The 22244-nt window shown below is 43.5% G+C and overlaps 1 protein-coding gene and 1 pseudogene across 1 annotated transcript; one reads left to right on the top strand and one right to left on the bottom strand.

The window, feature by feature from the left end:
- The first annotated feature begins 1606 nt into the window (after positions 1-1606).
- On the top strand, positions 1607-5447 carry LOC141153337 (adenosine receptor A1 pseudogene; annotated as a pseudogene).
- A 5717-nt stretch (positions 5448-11164) lies between these two features.
- SNRPD2 (small nuclear ribonucleoprotein D2 polypeptide) lies at positions 11165-12789 on the bottom strand. Its single transcript, XM_073642111.1, has 3 exons — positions 12665-12789; positions 11599-11778; positions 11165-11518 (listed from the first exon to the last, which is right to left on the bottom strand). Coding segments are annotated over exons 1-3 (357 nt in total). The 5' UTR covers positions 12667-12789; the 3' UTR covers positions 11165-11343.
- Between the last annotated feature and the right edge of the window lie 9455 nt (positions 12790-22244).

The following is a 22244-nucleotide window of genomic DNA, read 5'->3' as shown; positions in this document are numbered from 1 at the left end:
GGCCTAGTGTTAGGTCTAGGCCTGGGCCCAGTGTTAGGTTTAGGTCTATGTCTAGGCCCAGTGTTAGGTTTAGGTCTAGGCCTGGGCCCAGTGTTAGGTTTAAGTCTAGGCTTGGGCCCAGTGTTAGGTTTAGGTCTAAGCTTGGGACCAGTGTTAGGTTTAGGTCTAGGCTTGGGCCTAGTGTTAGGTTTATGTCTAGGCTTGGGCCTAGTGTTAGGTTTAGGACTAGGCTTGGGCCTAGTGTTAGGTTTACGTCTAGGCTTGGGCCTAGTGTTAGGTTTAGGACTAGGCTTGGGGCCAGTGTTAGGTTTAGGTCTAGGCTTGGGGCCAGTGTTAGGTTTAGGTCTAGGCTTGGGGCCAGTGTTAGGTTTAGGTCTAGGCCTGGGCCCAGTGTTAAGTTTAGGTCTAAGCTTGGGCCCAGTGTTAGGTTTAGGTCTAGGCTTGGGCCTAGTGTTAGGTTTACATCTAGGCTTGGGCCTAGTGTTAGGTTTAGGACTAGGCTTGGGGCCAGTGTTAGGTTTAGGTCTAGGCTTGGGGCCAGTGTTAGGTTTAGGTCTAGGCTTGGGACCAGTGTTAGGTTTAGGTCTAGGCTTGAGACTAGTGTTAGGTTTAGGTCTAGGCTTGGGACCAGTGTTAGGTTTAGGTCTAGGCTTGGGACCAGTGTTAGGTTTAGGTCTAGGCTTGGGACTAGTGTTAGGTTTAGGGCCAGGCTTGGGACCGTTCTAGATTTAGGTCTAGGCTTGGGCCCAGTGTTAGATTTAGGGCCAGGCTTGGGACCAGTTCTAGGTTTAGGTCTAGGCTTGGGACTAGTGTTAGCTTTAGGTCTATATTAGGGCCCAGTGTTAGCTTTAAGTCTAGACTTGGGACCAGAAGGGCTAGGCCAGTGTTAGGTTTAGGGCTAGGCTTGGGACCAGGATTAGTGTTAGGGTTAAGGCTAGGCTTGGGGCCAGTGTTAGGTTTAGGGCTAGGCTTGGAACTAGGATTAATTTTAGGTCTAGACTTGGGACCAGTGTTAGGTTTAGGTTTAGGCTTGGGACTAGTGTTAGGTTTAGGCTTGGGACTAGTGTTAGGTTTAGGGCTAGGCTTGGAACTAGGATTAATTTTAGGTCTAGACTTGGGACCAGTGTTAGGTTTAGGTCTAGGCTTGGGACTAGTGTTAGGTTTAGGGCTAGGCTTGGGACCAGGATTAGTGTTAATTTTAGGTCTGTGCTAGGGACCAGTGTTAGTATTAGGTTTAGGTCTAGGCTTGGGATGAGGGTTGGGGCTAGAGTAATAAAATAGTTGCAATTTAAAAAAAAATAATAATTAAAAGAATAAATATTTGTAACAATATATGTCTTTTAGATTTTTCTTGTTTTTTTAATCAGATTTTAGCAAAAATTAGAAAAAAACATGAGGTGTAAAGGACAAGCTGCGATGCCGTTAGTATTCTCTTTGCATACAATACTTGTATTTGGGGTTAGTCCTGGACAGTGTAAGGGATCAGGGAAGGCTAACCGCCCTCGGATTAGGGGGCGCCGTACTTTCTGCTACTTGTGGGTGGTTTATTATATCCTCCAGACATTCTCATTAGGTGCAGGATCCACCACTAGATCATGACAGAAGAGTATGGCGGTGAGGAGCATGCTGGGACAATATGGATGCCGTCCGTCATGCCATCTGTTAGACTTTGGCCTCTGCAGTTCTGCGCTGATGGCATTGTCTGCCACAACCTGGTGAATGGCGTCGCTCTACTCCAATCCTCCATCATCACCATCTGTTTTGATCGGGATTTTCCGCACCAGCACACAAACAAGCAGTGAGGAAAGCTGGGCACGTGCACAGGTGGGAGAGCTGCCAGCTGCTGGCACTGGGCGGGCACACGCCAATCATCAGGGAGATATGGAAACTGGGGGCAGCCGATCACCCGGCTGACAATGCACAGTGACGACAATGGCGGCCAGACAAATATTTATCTGACTGAGGAGTGGGCGATATTTACCCAGCGCCGCTCGTCTCACACAAAGACCTAATTGCTTATTCCAGCCAGCAGCCCCATGTAACGTATCAGTCAGGACCAGACATACCATTGGTGACGTCCAACTCCAAGGTATCTTCTATCACAGACACATAAAGGGAGCATTATAAGGAGCTAGAGGACTGCACAGGGCCAATATACTGCACGGGGCCCCGTGCATGATGTGTGAAATATTAAACCTGGAAATATCAGTCTGCTGTCCAATCCTATTCTGTCTGTCCAGAGGTGTAATGGCTGACCTGTGCACTGTACCCCATAAACAGATGCCACCCCCTCTGGGCACCATTGTGGTGAGCCCCCTGAATCCATTCTTTCTCTCCACCCAGGTAATGTGGGATCCTCGTCCCTGTACCGCAGCTCGTTGCCAGCCCTTCGGACTATCATCATGCCACCTCTCATCTGCTGCTTGTTTGCTTTCCTCAGCTCACGCTTGGCCGGATTAGAACAGATTACAGATGGCGGCGAGAGCGATAAGAGACGGTGAACACTGCAAATGTGAGCTCGGGGCACAACACTGCACTAGTCTCATTGATTTATTTCTGAGAAATTAGGGTAGGGCTGTGTGGTCGCAGCGTCACCCCAATAATACGTGTGTGCAGGCAATGGCGCAGGTTACATGTGTGTTTTTACACTTGTGGATGCAAGGTGAATGCTGCACCGTGGACCTGAGAATTCACCCAAGGCAACACCTGCACCATCCCACCAGCATAAATCGTGAGGTCCTCAACGCTGAAGATCGTCCAACTGAAATTGTAGCCAAATTTTTGACAAGTGACGGAACCTGATTAGAAATTACAGTTGCAGCCACTTGGCCATCACTATCTGGGAGGACGTGGGCGTGTAAACATATGTGATCTCCGCACATGTGTCCCAGCCGCTCCCTGATTCAGTTCCTGGAGGCAGAGACATCAGGACACAGAAAGTGACAGCACATCCCGGCAGTCACTCAATGTAGAATGGACCTGGACCTGCAAACATCGGCTCATGATTTACAATAGCATCTCCCCAATCTCTAGAATAGACCTGGGACTGTGCATAAGAGTCCTGACTTCCTATCTCGTCTTCCAATCTCTGGCTTAGACCTGATCCTGCAGAAAGTCTTAACAATCTCATCTTCCAAATTGGAAATAGACCTGATTTTATAGACAGAAGGTCCTGACAATCTCATCTTCTAATCTCTGGAATAGAGCTGGACCCACAGATAGAGGGTCCTGACAATCTCATCTTCTAATCTCTGGAATAGAGCTGGACCCACGGATAGAGGGTCCTGACAATCTCATCTTCTAATCTCTGGAACAGACCTGGATCTACAGACAAAGATCGGATTTACAATCTGATCTCCCTAATCTTTGGAATAGGTTTAGACCTGCAGGGGACAGAGGGTCCTGACTCACAGTCTTTGCTCCCCAATCTCTGGAATAGAAACTGACTCTGTAGAGGGTCCTGACAATCTCGTCTATCTGGACCCGCGGATTGAGGGTCCTGACAATCTCATTTTCTAATCTCTGGATCTGCGGATAGAGGGTCTTGACAATCTCGTCTTCTAATCTCTAGAATATAGCTGGATCTGCTGATAGAGGGTCTTGACAATCTCGTTTTCTAATCTCTGGAATATAGCTGGATCTGCTTATAGAGGGTCTTGACAATCTCGTTTTCTAATCTCTGGAATATAGCTGGATCTGCTTATAGAGGGTCTTGACAATCTCGTCTTCTCAGTCTTCCCAACAGACTGGATCTGTAAATATCTCCAGATACCAATGTTTCTCCCATCTCCAGGTATAGAGAATATTCCAGTTGACCAGGTTGATCCTCTCTGGGATGATCGCCTATCCTCCATGTTGCCAGCCATGAATCTCTCGTCTGCTGTTCCCGGGACCCCTGCCTCCGCCCCTTTGGTTACTGTGTCTAATGTTCCATACTTGGTGACAGAAGTGGTGACGGCGATCATCTCTGTGGTGGGCAATACTCTTATATGCCTTGCTATTATAAATGACCGCAGGCTCCGCACCGTCACCAACAACTTCCTGCTGTCTCTAGCCGCTGCGGACATGCTAGTGGGAGCCGTGGCCATCCCTTGTGCCATCATGCTGGACCTGGGCATAGTTCACTGCAGTCTGTTCTCCTGCTTACTCATGCTCTGCAACCTCATGACATTTTCTTTGGCGTCCATCTTCGGACTTTTAGCAATAGCGGTAGAGCGCTACATCTCCATCTTATGCCCCTTCCATTACCGTTCTCTGGTCACGCCACGAGCTTCCATAATAGTGATAATCTGTACTTGGATACTGGCAGCACTCACCGGTTTGATGCCACTCATGGGTTGGCGTAAGACATTCCCTCCCGAAAGCGAGTGCCTCTTCAGTAGCCTCATCTCGGAGTCTTACATGGTCTACTTGATATTTTTTGGCTGTGTGATCCCACCGCTGGTCGCCATGCTTGTCCTGTACGCTCGAATCTTTCTGGAAATTCGGAGGCAGATCCGACAGATTGCAGAATGGGCAGTAGACGTGAGCCGGAGGAGGAGGAGGAGGCGACGCATCGTGGTCAGGGAGTTCCGTATGGCCACCTCGCTGTTCATCGTCGTCTTCTGCTTCGTTGTCTGCTGGTTCCCCATTCATATCCTCAACGTGGTGCGACTCTTCTGCCCTCAGTGTGTGGTGCCCACGGACCTGGTGCTCACCGCTGTGATTCTCTCTCATGCCAACTCTGCCATAAACCCCATTATTTATGTTTTTCGAATGAGGACTTTCCGACGGGCGATAGAGCCCACGCTGTCCTGCTCCTGTGGCACAAGCGCTGTGGGAAGTGTCACTGCGTCCAGCCTGGCAAAAGCTGCCCATGAACAGAAGGGCGAAGGTCAAATCAGGGATATTCCACTGCCTGGCACCTAAACTTATCGGAACAAAATCCAAGGATGCCCACAAGGAAGAAAACCCTCTTGGTCCTTTTATTCTAACTCTGGATCTGAGACTGCAATGATTTCCCAATGGTCCCTTGCATGACCTTGTGTAATCTTCTGTTTCTGAGCACGAAGAGGACTGAGCTATTCACACAAACAAGTCTCCATTGATAGGCTTGAGTGTGCCGTAGTCATGTCAGTCCGCACTGCAGTTCTGTCATTCTATTCATGAAGCTGCAAATGAACCGAACTGTAATATTCCACCAGATAAGGGACTTCACTACACAAGGTGACTATGAGGCTCCAGTGCTGCAATTTTTTACAAAATCCTCAGTAATACTGCAACTTGACCGTCTGTGGTGGGTTTTAGAGGACAACGGGAGTAAGGGGTGAACTTTTGAGACCACAGGAGATGTAATAATGTGACTCCAGTGAAATAAATGTGGTATAAAAGTTGTTTCATGTCTATTAAAGATCATCATTACTGGTAAGTTACATCGCATGTCAGTGAGGAGGAGGGGGCGCATTGCACCTGGAAGATCGGTGGGTGTTGGGGTCCTGACGGATCGCTCTGAAGCGCTGCTCAGCCGGCAGGTGAGACTCTTGCACGTTCGCAGAGAGGTCCATGGGTTCAGATATTTCTAGAACATCTGTACTCCGTACGAATATAGCAATATCAAATCTGTAGTTTTATTACTTTTGTACAATAAACACTCAAAAAAAATTGGTAATTGTTTCGCCATATTCTAAAAGTCAGACGATTAAGGCTGCGTTCCTGAGATCAGGAGTAACGTTTTGGACGCAGCTCACCTGCGCTGCGTTCTACATTACAAGCACAGTCGATGGGATTTATTGAAATCCCACGCCCACTGAGCTTCTACTTGATACCGGTGACGTGGCTTTAAGAGCCGCAGCATGTCAATTTCTGTTACGGAGGCGCAACAGAAATATCCGCAATAGAATGTATTGGATGTGATAAATCCGCATGGTTCAATGAACACGAGGATTTACCTGCGTGACCAGACGCAGCGCTTTGGAAGCAGCAAAAATACTCTGAGTCCAAAGCGCTGCTATATCCCGATCGAGGGTGCATGCCCTTAAAGCGCTACGGACAGAAAAGTGTAAGAGGAGTTATTTCTTGTGTGACAAGTTGTAGTTTTCATTTGGCTTTTTTTTTTATGGTACCACAACATATTAATCGTTCAGTAGAACTTTATAAATTTGGTATAATTGTATCAACCTGCAGACGTATTTTTTGCAAGTTTTACTATTGCATTAAAAGAAATCACTCATTTTCTTCTTCACGGGTCAGTATTTTGAGACCATAACTTCTGTTTCCCGTGTTAGGCTTGTTTTTATGCATAATGAGCTGCAGTGTTTAGTGGTTTGTGATGCATACGACTCATCAATTTTTTTTATGAGGCATAATAAACAACACAGTTCGCCATTGTTTTACTTTTTCAGCGACATTCACCATGTGGTATATTGAAAAAGTTGTATAGTTTGGGTCAATACATATATAGCAATAGTAAGTAATAGTGATGAGCGAGCATGCTCCGGTGTTTTCCCAGTGTGCTCCAATGTTATGTTCAAGTCACTGTGTGTGCATGATTTGCGACTGTTTGACAGTTTTAATACATGTGAGGAATGCCTAACAAACAGTCACAAATCATGCACACAGGAATGACTTAACCCCTTTACAACCCAAGGTGGTTTGCACGTTAATGACCGGGCCAATTTTTACAATTCTGACCACTGTCACTTTATGAGATAATTACTCTGGAACGCTTCAACGGATCCCCCTGATTCTGAGAATGTTTTTTCGTGACATATTGACCTTCATGATTGTGGTAAAATTTCTTCGATATCACTTGCATTTATTTGTGAAAAAAACGGAAATTTGGCGAAAATTTTGAAATTTTCAAAATTTGAATTTCTATGCCCTTAAATCAGAGAGATATGTCACACAAAATACTTAATAAATAACATTTCCCACATGTCTACTTTACATCAGAACAATTTTGGAACCAAAATTTTTTTTTTATTGGGGAGCTATAAGGGTTAAAAGTTGACCAGCGATTTCTCATTTTTACAACAAAATTTACAAAACCATTTTTTTAGGGACCACATCACATTTGAAGTCACTTTGAGAGGTCTTTATGACAGAAAATACCCAAAAGTGACACCATTCTAAAAACTGCACCCCTCAAGGTGCTCAAAACCACATTCAATAAGTTTATTAACCCTTCAGGTGCTTCACAGGAATTTTTTGAATGTGGAAGAAAAAAATTAACATTTAACTTTTTTCACAAAAATGTTACTTTAGACCCAATTTTTTTTATTTTCGCAGGGGTAACAGGAAAAAATGGACCCCAAAATTTGTTGTGCAGTTTCTCCTGAGTAAGCAGATACCCCATATGTGGGGGAAAACCACTGTTTGGGCGCAGGGCTCGGAAGGGAAGGAGCGCCATTTGACTTTTTGAATGTAAAACTTGCTTGAGTAATTAGCGGACGCCATGTTGCATTTGGGGAGCCCCTGATGTGCCTAAACAGTGGAAACCCCCCACAAGTGACACCATTTTGGAAACTAAACCCCCCAGGGAACGTATCTAGATGTGTGGTGAGCACATTGCACCCCCAGGTGCTTCACAGAAGTTTATAACATTGAGCCGTAAAAATACAACTTTCACATTTTTCCCACAAAAATGTTTTTCAGCCCCCACTTTTGCATTTTCATAAGGGTAACAGGAGAAATTGCACTATGCAGTTTGTTGTGCAATTTCTCCTGAGTTATCAGATACCCCATATGTGGGGGAAAACCACTGTTTGGGCGCACGGCAGGGTTCGGAAGGGAAGGAGCGCCATTTGACTTTTTGATTGTAAAATTTGCTTGAATAATTAGCGGATGTGCCCCTGATGTGCCTAAACAGTGGAAACCCCCCACAAGTGACACCATTTTGGAAACTAGACACCTCAGGGAATTTATCTAGATGTGTGGTGAGCACCTTGAACCCCCAAGTCCTTTACAGAAGTTTATAACATGGAGGCGTGAAAATAAAAAAATCTAACTTTTTCCACAAAAATGATGTTTTAGCCCCAATTTTTTTATTTTCACAAGGGTAAGAGGAGAAAATGGACCCCAAAAACTTTTGTGCAATTTCTCCTGAGTAAGCCAATACCCCATATGTGGGGAAAATACAGTGTTTGGGCGAACGGCAGAGTTCAGTAGGGAAGGAGCGCTGTGTGACTTTTTGAACGCAAAATCGGCTGGAATCGAGAGTGGACGCCATGTCGCGTTTGGAGAGCCCCTGATGTGCCTAAATAGTGGAAACCCCCCACAAGTGACACCATTTTGGAAACTACACCTCTCAAGGGGTATAGTGAACATTTTGAACCCAGAGGTACGACACAGAATTTGATGACATTAGGTCATCATATTGAATAAGTTGTCATTAGTCTTGAGCCAAGTGCTCGCTACTTGAGTTTGCATCGGGTACTCAGGTATGCACCATGTATCGCACGTGCTCAAGTGACATGCTCGAGTCCCCGCCCGCATGTTTCACGGTTATTAGACACCCCAAAAAAAAACATGCAGGGATCGCTCGTGCATGGCAGGCAAACCCCGCGGGGTTTTTTTGGCCGCGAAGCATATGGGGCGGAGACTCGAGCACCCGCGATACTCAATGCATACCCGAGTACCCGATGCAAACTCAAGTAGCGAGCACTTGCGTTCAACACTAATCGCCATATTGTCATCTTTTTTTTTTTTACTTTTGAAAAAAAGAAAAACAACCCTAACCCCAACCCCAGCCCTAGAGTTTATTTTTTACGCCGTTCCTCGTGCGGTATAAGTGATTAGAAGACTTTATTCTTCGGGTCGGTGCAACTACAGAGATACCAGAATGATATCGGGTTTCTATGATTGACAGCTGTCACACACTAAAAGACACATATTTTGTAAAATCTAGTTTTTACATCGCCATATTTTGAGAGCGATAATTTTTCCATATTTTGGCAGACAGTCATGTAACGGCTTGTTTTTTGCGGGATGAGTTGACGTTTTTATTGGTGCCATTTTCAGGCACGTGACATTTTTTGATCGCTTTCTATTCCAGCTTTTGGGAGGCAGAATAAACAAAAACCAACAATTCAGGAATTGTTTTTTTTTTTATTTTTTTATTCCGTTCCGCGTGTGGTAAAATTGATAAGGCAGCTTTATTCTTCGGGTCAATACGTTTACAGCGGTACCTCATTTATATCGTTTTTCTATGTTTTGGCGCTATTACACAATAAAAGCTATTTTATAGAAAAAATTATTTTTTTGCATCGCTTTATTCTGAGAGCTATAACTTTTTTATTTTTCGGCTGATGGAGCTGTATGGCGGCTTGTTTTTTGCGGGACGAGATGACGTTTTCAGCGGTACCATTTTTATTTATATTGGTCTTTTTGATCGCGTGTTATTCCATTTTTTGTTTGGCGGTTTGATGATAAAGCATTGTTGTTTGCTTCGTTTTTTATTTTAATTTTTTTACCGTGTTCACTGAAGGGCTTAACTAATGGGACAGATTTAGAGGTTAGGTCGTTACGGACGCGGCGATACCAAATATGTGTACTTTTATTGTTTGTTTTTTTTTTCATAATAATATTTATTGATGCGTACATTATATTTTTAGTGGATTCTTTCTTTTTTTATATTTTTACAATTTTTTTTTTCACTTTCTGAAAGTTTTTTTTACTTTGTCCCACTCTGGGACTTTCACTTTTTTTATTCTGATCGCCTGCATAGCATAGGGATGGAGCACCATCCCTGTGCCATGCAGGCAGTCAGCGCTGCACAGTGAGAAGATTGGTCATGCGCAGTGCATGACCAAACAATCTTCCTGCTGTCTGGTGACCCAGATGTTGTCATGACGACATCGGGTCGTCATGGCAACACCCGGGAAGCCGAGGCAGAAAGCGCCGGAGGCCGGAAGAGGAGGTGAGTAATTGCGATCACCTCCCCCTTAGCCACAGCATTGCGGGGGTTAATGTGCCGGGAGCAGTGCGCGGCCGCTCCCTGCACATAGCACCGGGTGTCAGCTGTGATAATCAACTGACACCCGGCGGCGATCACGTACTAATACGGGTCAGGCTCTTAAGTCCCAGGGCACAGACGCGTATTAGTACGTCATGGGCTTTAACTTAACATGTGAGCATGCGGCAAATACTCGGCGAGCACGTGAGCATGCTCGTCGAAAGGGTTAACAGAACACGCTCGCTCATCACTATGTCTTTTTTTTGGGGGGGGGAGTGAATGTGTGTGGGGGCTGGCACAGATGGGCTAGATAGAGCTGAGTGCAGTGCTTGGCTACCTCAGACAACCCCATGAAGAAACACTATCTCTGTATACAGGGAGCTCCCCCTAGTGGTGGCTGCGGACAGAATCTTATGTATGTCTGTATACAGGGAGCTCCCCCTAGTGGTGGCTGCAGACAGAATCTTATGTATGTCTGTATACGAGGAGCTCCCCCTAGTGGTGGCTGCAGACAGAATCTTATTATCTATGTCTGTATACAGGGAGCACCCCCTAGTGGTGGCTGCGGACAGAATCTTATGTATGTCTGTATACGAGGAGCTCCCCCTAGTGGTGGCTGCAGACAGAATCTTATTATCTATGTCTGTATACAGGGAGCTCCCCCTAGTGGTGGCTGCGGACAGAATCTTATGTATGTCTGTATATGAGGAGCTCCCCCTAGTGGTGGCTGCAGACAGACCTCATTGTAAGTCATGGCATTATGCTCCATTTGTGACTGTTTTTTTCCCCATTATAAATCTAAGAATGAATAGTTGTAATCAGAATACCTTCTTATAAACTCACACATAGTGACACAAACAGGCTTGGTCTATCGCTGTGACTATTGGCATATTTTCTTGACCCCTAATGACATTCTCCCCTGTAGACATTACTGTCAATGTGAATACCTCTCTAGACTGTCTGCTTGTGTGTGGGATAATAAGATACTGCTGCAATTAAAATCACCTGTGGCATAGAGGCGGAGTGCTCAGTCAAGGCTTATACATAGAAACAGAAAAAAATGGCCGTTTTTACTTAGCGTTACAGAGTGCTACTTTGTTTGTTAGTTGTTTATGGAGGTAGCTGGTCCTAAGTAAGCACCTGTTCACACCTATTTCTTGTTTTAGAAGTGCTGGCCAGTTTTTTCTGCTCCCCTGTAGACAGTCCCCTCTCCAGAAACACAGTGAATTGACATTTTAGTTCTGCAGATTCTGTTTATTACAAAAACAAATAAAAATCAAGAAAAACTCAGGCTCCCAAAAAAATCTGAAACAAAACAAAATGTAAAAGTTGTGAGAGTCCTCAGTGTTTCCACCTATTGGGCATAGGCTAACAAAGTGAAAGGGGTCGGGGCACTGCAGGTGGTGACGCCATCACTTTCCGGCCAGCAGCGGGTTCCTGAGCACCACTATGACGCTGTCTCCTCGCAGGAACATCTTGGAGATGTATCTGTCTTTGTTGACTGGCTTGGATTTCTTCTTTCCCTTGCCGCTCTTGGGGACCTCAGTCCACATTTCCTTAACATTTTCTAAGACCATGTTACAATGCCTGCGAGGTAAATGAGGGACAGCGTAAGAAGGAGACACTATGGTGTGATCACTCCCCCACTGGGGCCTGCAGGCACTCACCTGTCAAACGCCTTCACCCTCCCCAGCAGCTTCTTGTTGTTCCTGCAGTTGATGAGCACCTGGGTGTTGTTCTTCACAGACTGTGTGAGCACCGACAGGGGCCCCGTGTTAAACTCCTCCTCCTCCCGCTTCTGCAGCTCCTCCGGGGTCATCTCACTCTTCGGCTTGTTTAGGAGACTCCTGAAGGCAACAGAAAGAGAAGGAAGGTAAAATACACGAAAAAAAAGCACAGAACAACCAGAGGTGGGCATTATAGAATATATAGGGTACTAGGCATAATATCATGGGGTGGGAGGGGGCCACACACACACACTATATATATATATGAATATGACACCCCCAGTATAGTATACAGGGGTCTTACACACAATAGAATATATATATATATATATATATATATATATATATATATATATATATCCCCCAGTACAGTATACAGGGGTCTCACACACGATATATTTGAGACCCTGATATATACGAGATCCAGTACAGTATACAGGGGTCTTATACACGACATCCAGTACAGTATACAGGGGTCTTATACAAGATATAAGAGATCCAGTACAATATACGGGGGTCTTATACACGATATATGACATCCAGTACAATATGCGGGGGCCTCATACACTATATACGACATCCAGTACAATATGCAGGGGTCTCATACACTATATACGACATCCAGTACAGTATAAGAGGGTCTTATACAAGATAAGAGATCCTGTACAGTATACGGGGGTCTTATACACGATATATGACATCCAGTACAATATGCGGGGGCCTCATACACTATATACGACATCCAGTACAATATGCAGGGGTCTCATACACTATATACGACATCCTGTACAGTATAAGAGGGTCTTATACAAGATAAGAGATCCTGTACAGTATACGGGGGTCTTATACACGATATATGACATCCAGTACAATATGCGGGGGCCCGGCCTCATACACTATATACGACATCCAGTACAGTATACGAGGGTCTTATACATTATACAGGGGTCTTATAATAAATGTACATGTCTGATACAGCGCTACATCAGCTGCACGGGTCACTCACATCTTTCCCTCTTCACGTTGTTCCGGCGATTCTCGCTATCCGGCAGAGGAACTTCCGCTTCCGGTACACGCGGAGGTCAGAAGTGCATCTTCCGCTCACTGTTGTCATGGTGACGACTCACTATCGGTTTAGTAAAGATATTTCCCGCCAAAAGTGTGAGAGCGACATAGAGCAACGAATGATGTGTCTGCTGCCCGGAGACACCGAATGAAAAGCGAGACATGCATGGAAATATAGGGGCCACATAGAGCTGTACGGATATCGGGGGCAGTACAGATGTATATAGAGGGGATGTACAGATATCGGGGGCTGTATAGATATATACAGAGGAGATGTACTGATATCGGGGGCAGTATTGATGTATATAGAGGGGATGTACAGATATCAGGGGCGGTATAGATATATACAGAGGAGATGTACTGATATTGGGGCTGTATAGATGTATATAGAGGGGATGTACTGATATCGGGGGCAGTATATATGTATATAGAGGAGATGTACAGATATCGGGGGCAGTATTGACGTATATAGAGGGGATGTACTGATATCGGGGGCAGTATAGATGTATATAGAGGAGATGTACAGATATCGGGGGCAGTATAGATGTATATAGAGGAGATGTACAGATATCGGGGGCAGTATTGACGTATATAGAGGGGATGTACTGATATCGGGGGCAGTATAATGTATATAGAGGGGATGTACTGATATCAGGGGCGGTATAGATATATACAGAGGAGATGTACTGATATCGGGGACAGTATAGATGTATATAGAGGGGATGTACTGATATCGGGGGCAGTATATATGTATATAGAGGAGATGTACAGATATCGGGGGCAGTATAGATGTATATAGAGTAGATGTACAGATATCGGGGGCTGTATAGATGTATATAGAGGAGATGTACTGATATCGGGGGCAGTATAGATGTATATAGAGGGGATGTACTGATATCGGGGGCAGTATATATGTATATAGAGTAGATGTACAGATATCGGGGGCTGTATAGATGTATATAGAGGAGATGTACTGATATCGGGGGCTGTATAGATATATACAGAGGAGATGTACTGATATTGGGGCTGTATAGATGTGTATAGAGGAGATGTACAGATATCGGGGGCTGTATAATGTATACAGAGGGGATGTACTGATATTGGGGCTGTATAGATGTGTATAGAGGAGATGTACAGATATCGGGGGCTGTATAGATGTGTATAGAGGAGATGTACGGATATCGGGGGCAGTATTGATGTATATAGAGGAGATGTACAGATATCGGGGGCTGTATAATGTATATAGAGGAGATGTACAGATATCGGGGGCAGTATAGAGGAGATGTACAGATATCGGGGGCGGTATACATATATACAGAGATGTACAGATATCGGGGGCAGTATAGATGTATATAGAGGAGATGTACAGATATCGGGGGCAGTATTGATGTATATAGAGGAGATGTACAGATATCGGGGGCAGTATTGATGTATATAGAGGAGATGTACAGATATCGGGGGCTGTATATAGAGGAGATGTACAGATATCAGGGCTGTACAGATGTATATAGAGGAGATGTACAGATATCGGGGGCTGTATAGATGTATATAGAGGAGATGTACAGATATCGGGGGCAGTGTAGATGTATATAGAGGAGATGTACAGATATCGGGGGCAGTATAATGTATATAGAGGAGATGTACAGATATCGGGGGCTGTATAGATATATACAGAGGGGATGTACTGATATCGGGGGCAGTATAGATGTATATAGAGGAGATGTACAGATATCAGGGGCGGTATAGATATATACAGAGGAGATGTACTGATATTGGGGCTGTATAGATGTGTATAGAGCAGATGTACTGATATTGGGGCTGTATAGATGTGTATAGAGGAGATGTACAGATATCGGGGGCAGTATTGACGTATATAGAGGGGATGTACTGATATCGGGGGCAGTATAGATGTATATAGAGGGGATGTACTGATATCGGGGGCAGTATATATGTATATAGAGGAGATGTACAGATATCGGGGGCAGTATAGATGTATATAGAGGAGATGTACTGATATCGGGGGCTGTATAGATATATACAGAGGAGATGTACTGATATTGGGGCTGTATAGATGTGTATAGAGGAGATGTACAGATATCGGGGGCTGTATAATGTATACAGAGGGGATGTACTGATATTGGGGCTGTATAGATGTGTATAGAGGAGATGTACAGATATCGGGGGCTGTATAGATGTGTATAGAGGAGATGTACGGATATCGGGGGCAGTATTGATGTATATAGAGGAGATGTACAGATATCGGGGGCTGTATAATGTATATAGAGGAGATGTACAGATATCGGGGGCAGTATAGAGGAGATGTACAGATATCGGGGGCGGTATACATATATAGAGATGTACAGATATCGGGGGCAGTATAGATGTATATAGAGGAGATGTACAGATATCGGGGGCAGTATTGATGTATATAGAGGAGATGTACAGATATCGGGGGCTGTATAGATGTATATAGAGGAGATGTACAGATATCAGGGCTGTACAGATGTATATAGAGGAGATGTACAGATATCGGGGGCTGTATAGATGTATATAGAGGAGATGTACAGATATCGGGGGCAGTGTAGATGTATATAGAGGAGATGTACAGATATCGGGGGCAGTATAATGTATATAGAGGAGGTGTACAGATATCGGGGGCTGTATAGATATATACAGAGGGGATGTACCGATATCGGGGGCGGTATAGATATATACAGAGGAGATGTACAGATATCGGGGGGCGGTATAGATATATACAGAGGAGATGTACAGATATCGGGGGGCGGCATAGATGTATATAGAGATGTACAGATATCGGGGGCGGTATAGATGTATATAGAGGAGATGTACAGATATCGGGGGCAGTATAGATGTATATAGAGGAGATGTACAGATATCAGGGGCAGTATAGATGTATATAGAGGAGATGTACAGATATCAGGGGCGGTATAGATGTATATAGAGGAGATGTATAGATATTGGGGGCTGTATAATGTATACAGAGGAGATGTATAGATATCGGGGGCAGTATAATGTATATAGAGGAGATGTACAGATATCAGGGGCGGTATAATGTATATAGAGGGGATTTATAGATATCGGGGGCTGTATAATGTATACAGAGGGGATGTACAGATATCGGGGGCTGTATAGATGTGTATATAGAGGAGATGTACAGATATCGGGGCTGTACAGATGTATATAGAGGAGATGTACAGATATCGGGGGCTGTATAGATATATACAGAGGAGATGTACAGATATCGGAGGTTGTATAGATGTATATAGAGGAGATGTACAGATATCGGGGCAGTATATATGTATATAGAGGAGATGTACAGATATCGGGGCAGTATATATGTATATAGAGGAGATGTACAGATATCGGGGGCAGTATTGATGTATATAGAGGAGATGTACAGATATCGGGGGCTGTATAGATGTATATAGAGGAGATGTACAGATATCGGGGGCTGTATAGATATATACAGAGGAGATGTACAGATATCGGGGGTTGTATAGATGTATATAGAGGAGATGTACAGATATCGGGGCAGTATATATGTATATAGAGGAGGTGTACAGATATCGGGGCAGTATATATGTATATAGAGGAGATGTACAGATATCGGGGGCAGTATAGATGTATATAGAGGAGATGTACAGATATCAGGGGCAGTATAGATGTATATAGAGGAGATGTACAGATATCGGGGGCAGTATAGATGTATATAGAGGAGATGTACAGATATCGGGGGCAGTATAGATGTATATAGAGGAGATGTACAGATATCGGGGGCAGTATAGATGTATATAGAGGAGATGTACAGATATCAGGGGCAGTATAGATGTATATGGAGGAGATGTACAGATATCGGGGGCAGTATAGATGTATATAGAGGAGATGTACAGATATCGGGGGCAGTATAGATGTATATAGAGGAGATGTACAGATATCAGGGGCAGTATAGATGTATATAGAGGAGATGTACAGATATCGGGGGCAGTATTGATGTATATAGAGGAGATGTACAGATATCGGGGGCTGTATAGATGTATATAGAGGAGATGTACAGATATCGGGGGCTGTATAGATGTATATAGAGGAGATGTACAGATATCGGGGGCTGTATAGATGTATATAGAGGAGATGTACAGATATCGGGGGCTGTATAGATGTATATAGAGGAGATGTACAGATATCGGAGGCAGTATAATGTACAGTGCATTGTGAAAGTATTTGGCCCCCTTGAACTTTTCTACCTTTTGCCACATTTCTGGCTTCAAACATAAAGATATACAATTCTAATTTTTTGTGGGAAGAATCAAGAACAAGTGGGACACAATCGTGAAGTGGAACAAAATTTATTGGATATTTTAAACTTATTTAACAAATTCAAAACTGAAAAGTGCGGCGTGCAATATTATTCAGCCCCTTTACTTTCAGTGCAGATGTTCAGTGAGGATCTCTGAAGGATCCAATGTTGTCCTAAATGACTGGTAATGATAACTAGGATCCACCTGTGTGTAATCAAGTCTCCGTATAAATGCACCTGCTCTGTGATAGTCTCAGGGTTCTGTATCAAGTGCAGAGAGCATCATGAAGACCAAGGAACACACCAGGCAGGTCCGAGATACTGTTGTGGTGAAGTTTAAAGCCAGATTTGGATAAAAAAAAGATTTCCCAAGCTTTAAACATCTCAAGGAGCACTGTGCAAGCAACCATATTGAAATGGAAGGAGTATCAGACCACTGCAAATCTACCAAGACCCGGCCGTCCCTCTAAACTTTCATCTCGAACAAGGAGAAGACTGATCAGAGATGCAGCCAAAAGGCCCATGATCACTCTGGATGAACTGCAGAGATCTACACCTGAGGTTGGAGATCTGTCCATAGGACAACAATCAGTCCTACACTGCACAAATCTGGCCTTTATGGAAGAGTGGCAAGAAGAAAGCCATTTCTCAAAGATATCCATAAAATGTCTCTTTTGAAGTTTGCCACAAGCCTCCTGGGAGACACACCAAACATGTGGAATAAGGTGCTCTGGTCAGATGCAACCAAAATCGAACTTTTTGGCCACAATGCAAAGCGATATGTTTGGCGTAAAAGCAACACAGCTCATCACCCTCAAAACACCATTCCCACTGTCAAACATGGTGGTGGCAGCATCATGGTTTGGGCCTGCTTTTCTTCAGCAGGGACAGGGAAGATGGTTAAAATTGATGGGAAGATGGACGGAGCGAAATACAGGACCATTCTGGAAGAAAACCTGTTGGAGTCTGCAAAAGACCTGAGACTGGGACGGAGATTTATCTTCCAACAAGACAATGAACCCAAACATGAAGCAAAATCTATAATGGAATGGTTCAAAAATAAACGTATCCAGGTGTTAGAACGGCCAAGTCAAAGTCCAGAGCTGAATCCAATCGAGAATCTGTGGAAAGAGCTGAAAACTGCTGTTCACAAACGCCCTCCATCCAACCTCAATGAGCTCGAGCTGTTTTGCAAGGAAGAATGGGCAAGAATTTCAGCCTCTCGATGTGCAAAACTGATAGAGACAAACCCCAAGAGACTCGCAGCAAAAGGTGGCGCTACAAAGTATTAACTCAAGGGGGCCGAATAATATTGCACGCACCACTTTTCAGTTTTTAATTTTTAAAAAAGTTTAAAATATCCAATAAATTTCGTTCCACTTCACGATTGTGTCCCACTTGTTGTTGATTCTTCCCCAAAAAATTTGAATTTTATATCTTTAGGTTTGAAGCCAGAAATGTGGCAAAAGGTAGAAAAGTTCAAGGGAGTCAAATACTTTCACACTGCACTGTATATAGAGGAGATGTACAGATATCGGGGGCATTATAGATGAACAATTATGCTCAAAAGTTTACATACCCCGTCAGAATTTTTGCTTTCTTGGCCTTGTTTCAGAGAATATGAATGATAACAAAAAAATATTTTTCTCCACTCATGGTTATTGGTTGGGTGAAGCCATTTATTGTCAAACTACTGTGTTTTTTCTTTAAATCTTAATGACAACCAAAAACATCCAAATGACCCTGATCAAAAGTTCACATACCCTGGTGATTTTGGCCTGATCACATGCACAGAATTTGACACAAATGGGTATGAATGGCTACTAAAGGTAACATCCTCACCTGTGATCCGTTTGCTTGTAATGTACAGATATCGGGGGCGGTATAGATGTATATAGAGGAGATGTACAGATATCGGGGACGGTATAGGTATTTACAGAGGAGATGCACAGATATCGGGGGCAGTATAATGTACAGTTAGGTCCATATATATTTGGACAGAGACAACATTTTTCTAATTGTGGTTCTAGACATTACCACAATGAATTTTAAACAAAACAATTCAGATGCAGTTGAAGTTCAGACTTTCAGCTTTCATTTGAGGGTATCCACATTAAAATTGGATGAAGGGTTTAGGAGTTTCAGCTCCTTAACATGTGCCACCCTGTTTTTAAAGGGACCAAAAGTAATTGGACAATTGACTCCAAGGCTATTTCATGGACAGGTGTGGACAATTCCTTCGTTGTGTCATTCTCAATTAAGCAGATACAAGCCCTGGAGTTGATTTGAGGTGTGGTGCTTGCATTTGGAAGGTTTTGCTGTGAAGTAAACATGCAGTCAAAGGAGCTCTCCATGCAGGTGAAACAAGCCATCCTTAAGCTGCAAAAAACAGAATAAACCAATCTGAGAAATTGCTACAATATTATGAGTGGCAAAATCTACAGTTTGGTACATCCTGAGAAAGAAAGAAAGCACTGGTGAACTCATCAATGCAAAAAGACCTGGGCGCCCACGGAAGACAACAGTGGTGGATGATCGCAGAATAATTTCCATGGTGAAGAGAAACCCCTTCACAACAGCCAACCAAGTGAACAACACACTCCAGGAGGTAGGCGTATCAATATCCAAATCTACCATAAAGAGAAGACTGCATGAAAGTAAATACAGAGGGTTCACTGCACGGTGCAAGCCACTCATAAGCATCAAGAATAAAAAGACTAGACTGGACTTTGCTAAAAAAAACATCTAAAAAAGCCAGCACAGTTCTGGAAGAACATTCTTTGGACAGATGAAACCAAGATCAACCTCTACCAGAATGATGGAAAGAGAAAAGTATGGCGAAGGCGTGGTACAGCTCATCCAAAGCATACCTCATCATCTGTAAAACACGGCGGAGGCAGTGTGATGGCGCGGGCATGCATGGCTGCCAGTGGCACTGGGTCACTAGTGTTTATTGATGATGTGACACAGGACAGAAGCAGCCGAATGAATTCTGATGTCTTCAGAGCCATACTGTGTGCTCAGATCCAGCCAAATGCAGCCAAACTGATTGGTCGTCGTTTCATACTACAGATGGACAATGACCCAAAACACAAAGCCAAAGCAACCCAGGAGTTTATTAAAACAAAGAAGTGGAATATTCTTGAATGGCCAAGTCAGTCACCTGATCTCAACCCAATTGAGCAGCATTTCACTTGTTAAAGACTAAACTTCAGACAGAAAGGCCCACAAACAAACAGCAACAGAAAACCACCGCAGTGAAGGCCTGGCCGAGCATCAAAAAGGAGGAAACACAGCGTCTGGTGATGTCCATGAGTTCAAGACTTCAGGCAGTCATTGCCAACAAAGGGTTTTCAACCAACTACTAGAAATGAACATTTTATTTACTATTATTTAATCTGTCCAATTACTTTTGGTCCCTTTAAAAACAGGGTGGCACATGTTAAGGAGCTGAAACTCCTAAACCCTTCATCCAATTTTAATGTGGCTACCCTCAAATGAAAGCTGAAAGTCTGAACTTCAACTGCATCTGAATTGTTTTGTTTTAGATTCATTGTGGTAATGTCTAGAACCAAAATTAGAAAAATGTTGTCTCTGTCCAAATATATATGGACCTAACTGTATATAGAGGAGATGTACAGATATCGGGGGCAGTATAGATGTATATAGAGGGGATGTACAGATATCGGGGCAGTATAGATGTATATAGAGGAGATGTACAGATATCGGGGGCGGTATACATATATACAGAGATGTACAGATATCGGGGGTTGTATAGATGTATATAGAGGAGATGTACAGATATTGGGGGCCGTATAGATGTATAAAGAGGAGATGTACAGATATCGGGGGTTGTATAGATGTATATAGAGGAGATGTACAGATATCGGGGGTTGTATAGATGTATATAGAGGAGATGTACAGATATCGGGGCAGTATATATGTATATAGAGGAGATGTACAGATATCGGGGCAGTATATATGTATATAGAGGAGATGTACAGATATCGGGGGCAGTATTGATGTATATAGAGGAGATGTACAGATATCGGGGACAGTATAGATGTATATAGAGGAGATGTACAGATATCGGGGGCAGTATAGATGTATATAGAGGAGATGTACAGATATCGGGGGCAGTATTGATGTATATAGAGGGGATGTATAGATATCAGGGTGGTATAGGTATATACAGAGGAGATGTACAGATATCGGGGCAGTATAGATGTATATAGAGGAGATGTACAGATATCGGGGGCGGTATACATATATACAGAGATGTACAGATATCGGGGGTTGTATAGATGTATATAGAGGAGATGTACAGATATCGGGGGCAGTATTGATGTATATAGAGGAGATGTACAGATATCGGGGGCAGTATAGATGTATATAGAGGAGATGTACAGATATCGGGGGCTGTATAGATGTATATAGAGGAGATGTACAGATATCAGGGGCAGTATTGATGTACTGTATATAGAGGGGATGTACAGATATCGTGGTGGTATAGGTATATACAGAGGAGATCTACAGATATCAGGGGCAGTATAGATGTATATAGAGGAGATGTACAGATATCGGGGGCAGTATTGATGTACTGTATATAGAGGGGATGTACAGATATCGGGGGCAGTATTGATGTACTGTATATAGAGGGGATGTACAGATATCGGGGGCAGTATTGATGTACTGTATATAGAGGGGATGTATACATATCGTGGTGGTATAGGTATATACAGAGGAGATCTACAGATATCGGGGGCAGTATAGATGTATATAGAGGAGATGTACAGATATCGGGGGCAGTATAGATGTATATAGAGGAGATGTACAGATATCGGGGGCTGTATAGATGTATATAGAGGAGATGTACAGATATCGGGGGCAGTATAGATGTATATAGAGAAGATGTACAGATATCGGGGGCAGTATAATGTACAGTGCATTGTGAAAGTATTTGGCCCCCTTGAACTTTTCTACCTTTTTGCCACATTTCTGGCTTCAAACATAAAGATATAAAATTCTAATTTTTTGGGGAAGAATCAACAACAAGTGGGACACAATCGTGAAGTGGAACGAAATTTATTGGATATTTTAAACTTTTTTTAACAAACTCAAAACTGAAAAGTGGGGCGCCCAATATTATTCGGCCCCTTTACTTTCAGTGCAGATGTTCAGTGAGGATCTCTGAATGATCCAATGT

The sequence above is a fragment of the Phyllobates terribilis genome, unplaced genomic scaffold (genome assembly GCF_046119375.1).
Source record: "Phyllobates terribilis strain yellow unplaced genomic scaffold, ASM4611937v1 Scaffold_7__3_contigs__length_470593459, whole genome shotgun sequence".
Classification (NCBI taxonomy): domain Eukaryota; kingdom Metazoa; phylum Chordata; class Amphibia; order Anura; family Dendrobatidae; genus Phyllobates; species Phyllobates terribilis.
Note: the sequence above shows the minus strand (reverse complement) of the source record. Positions and strands in the feature narration are given on the sequence as shown.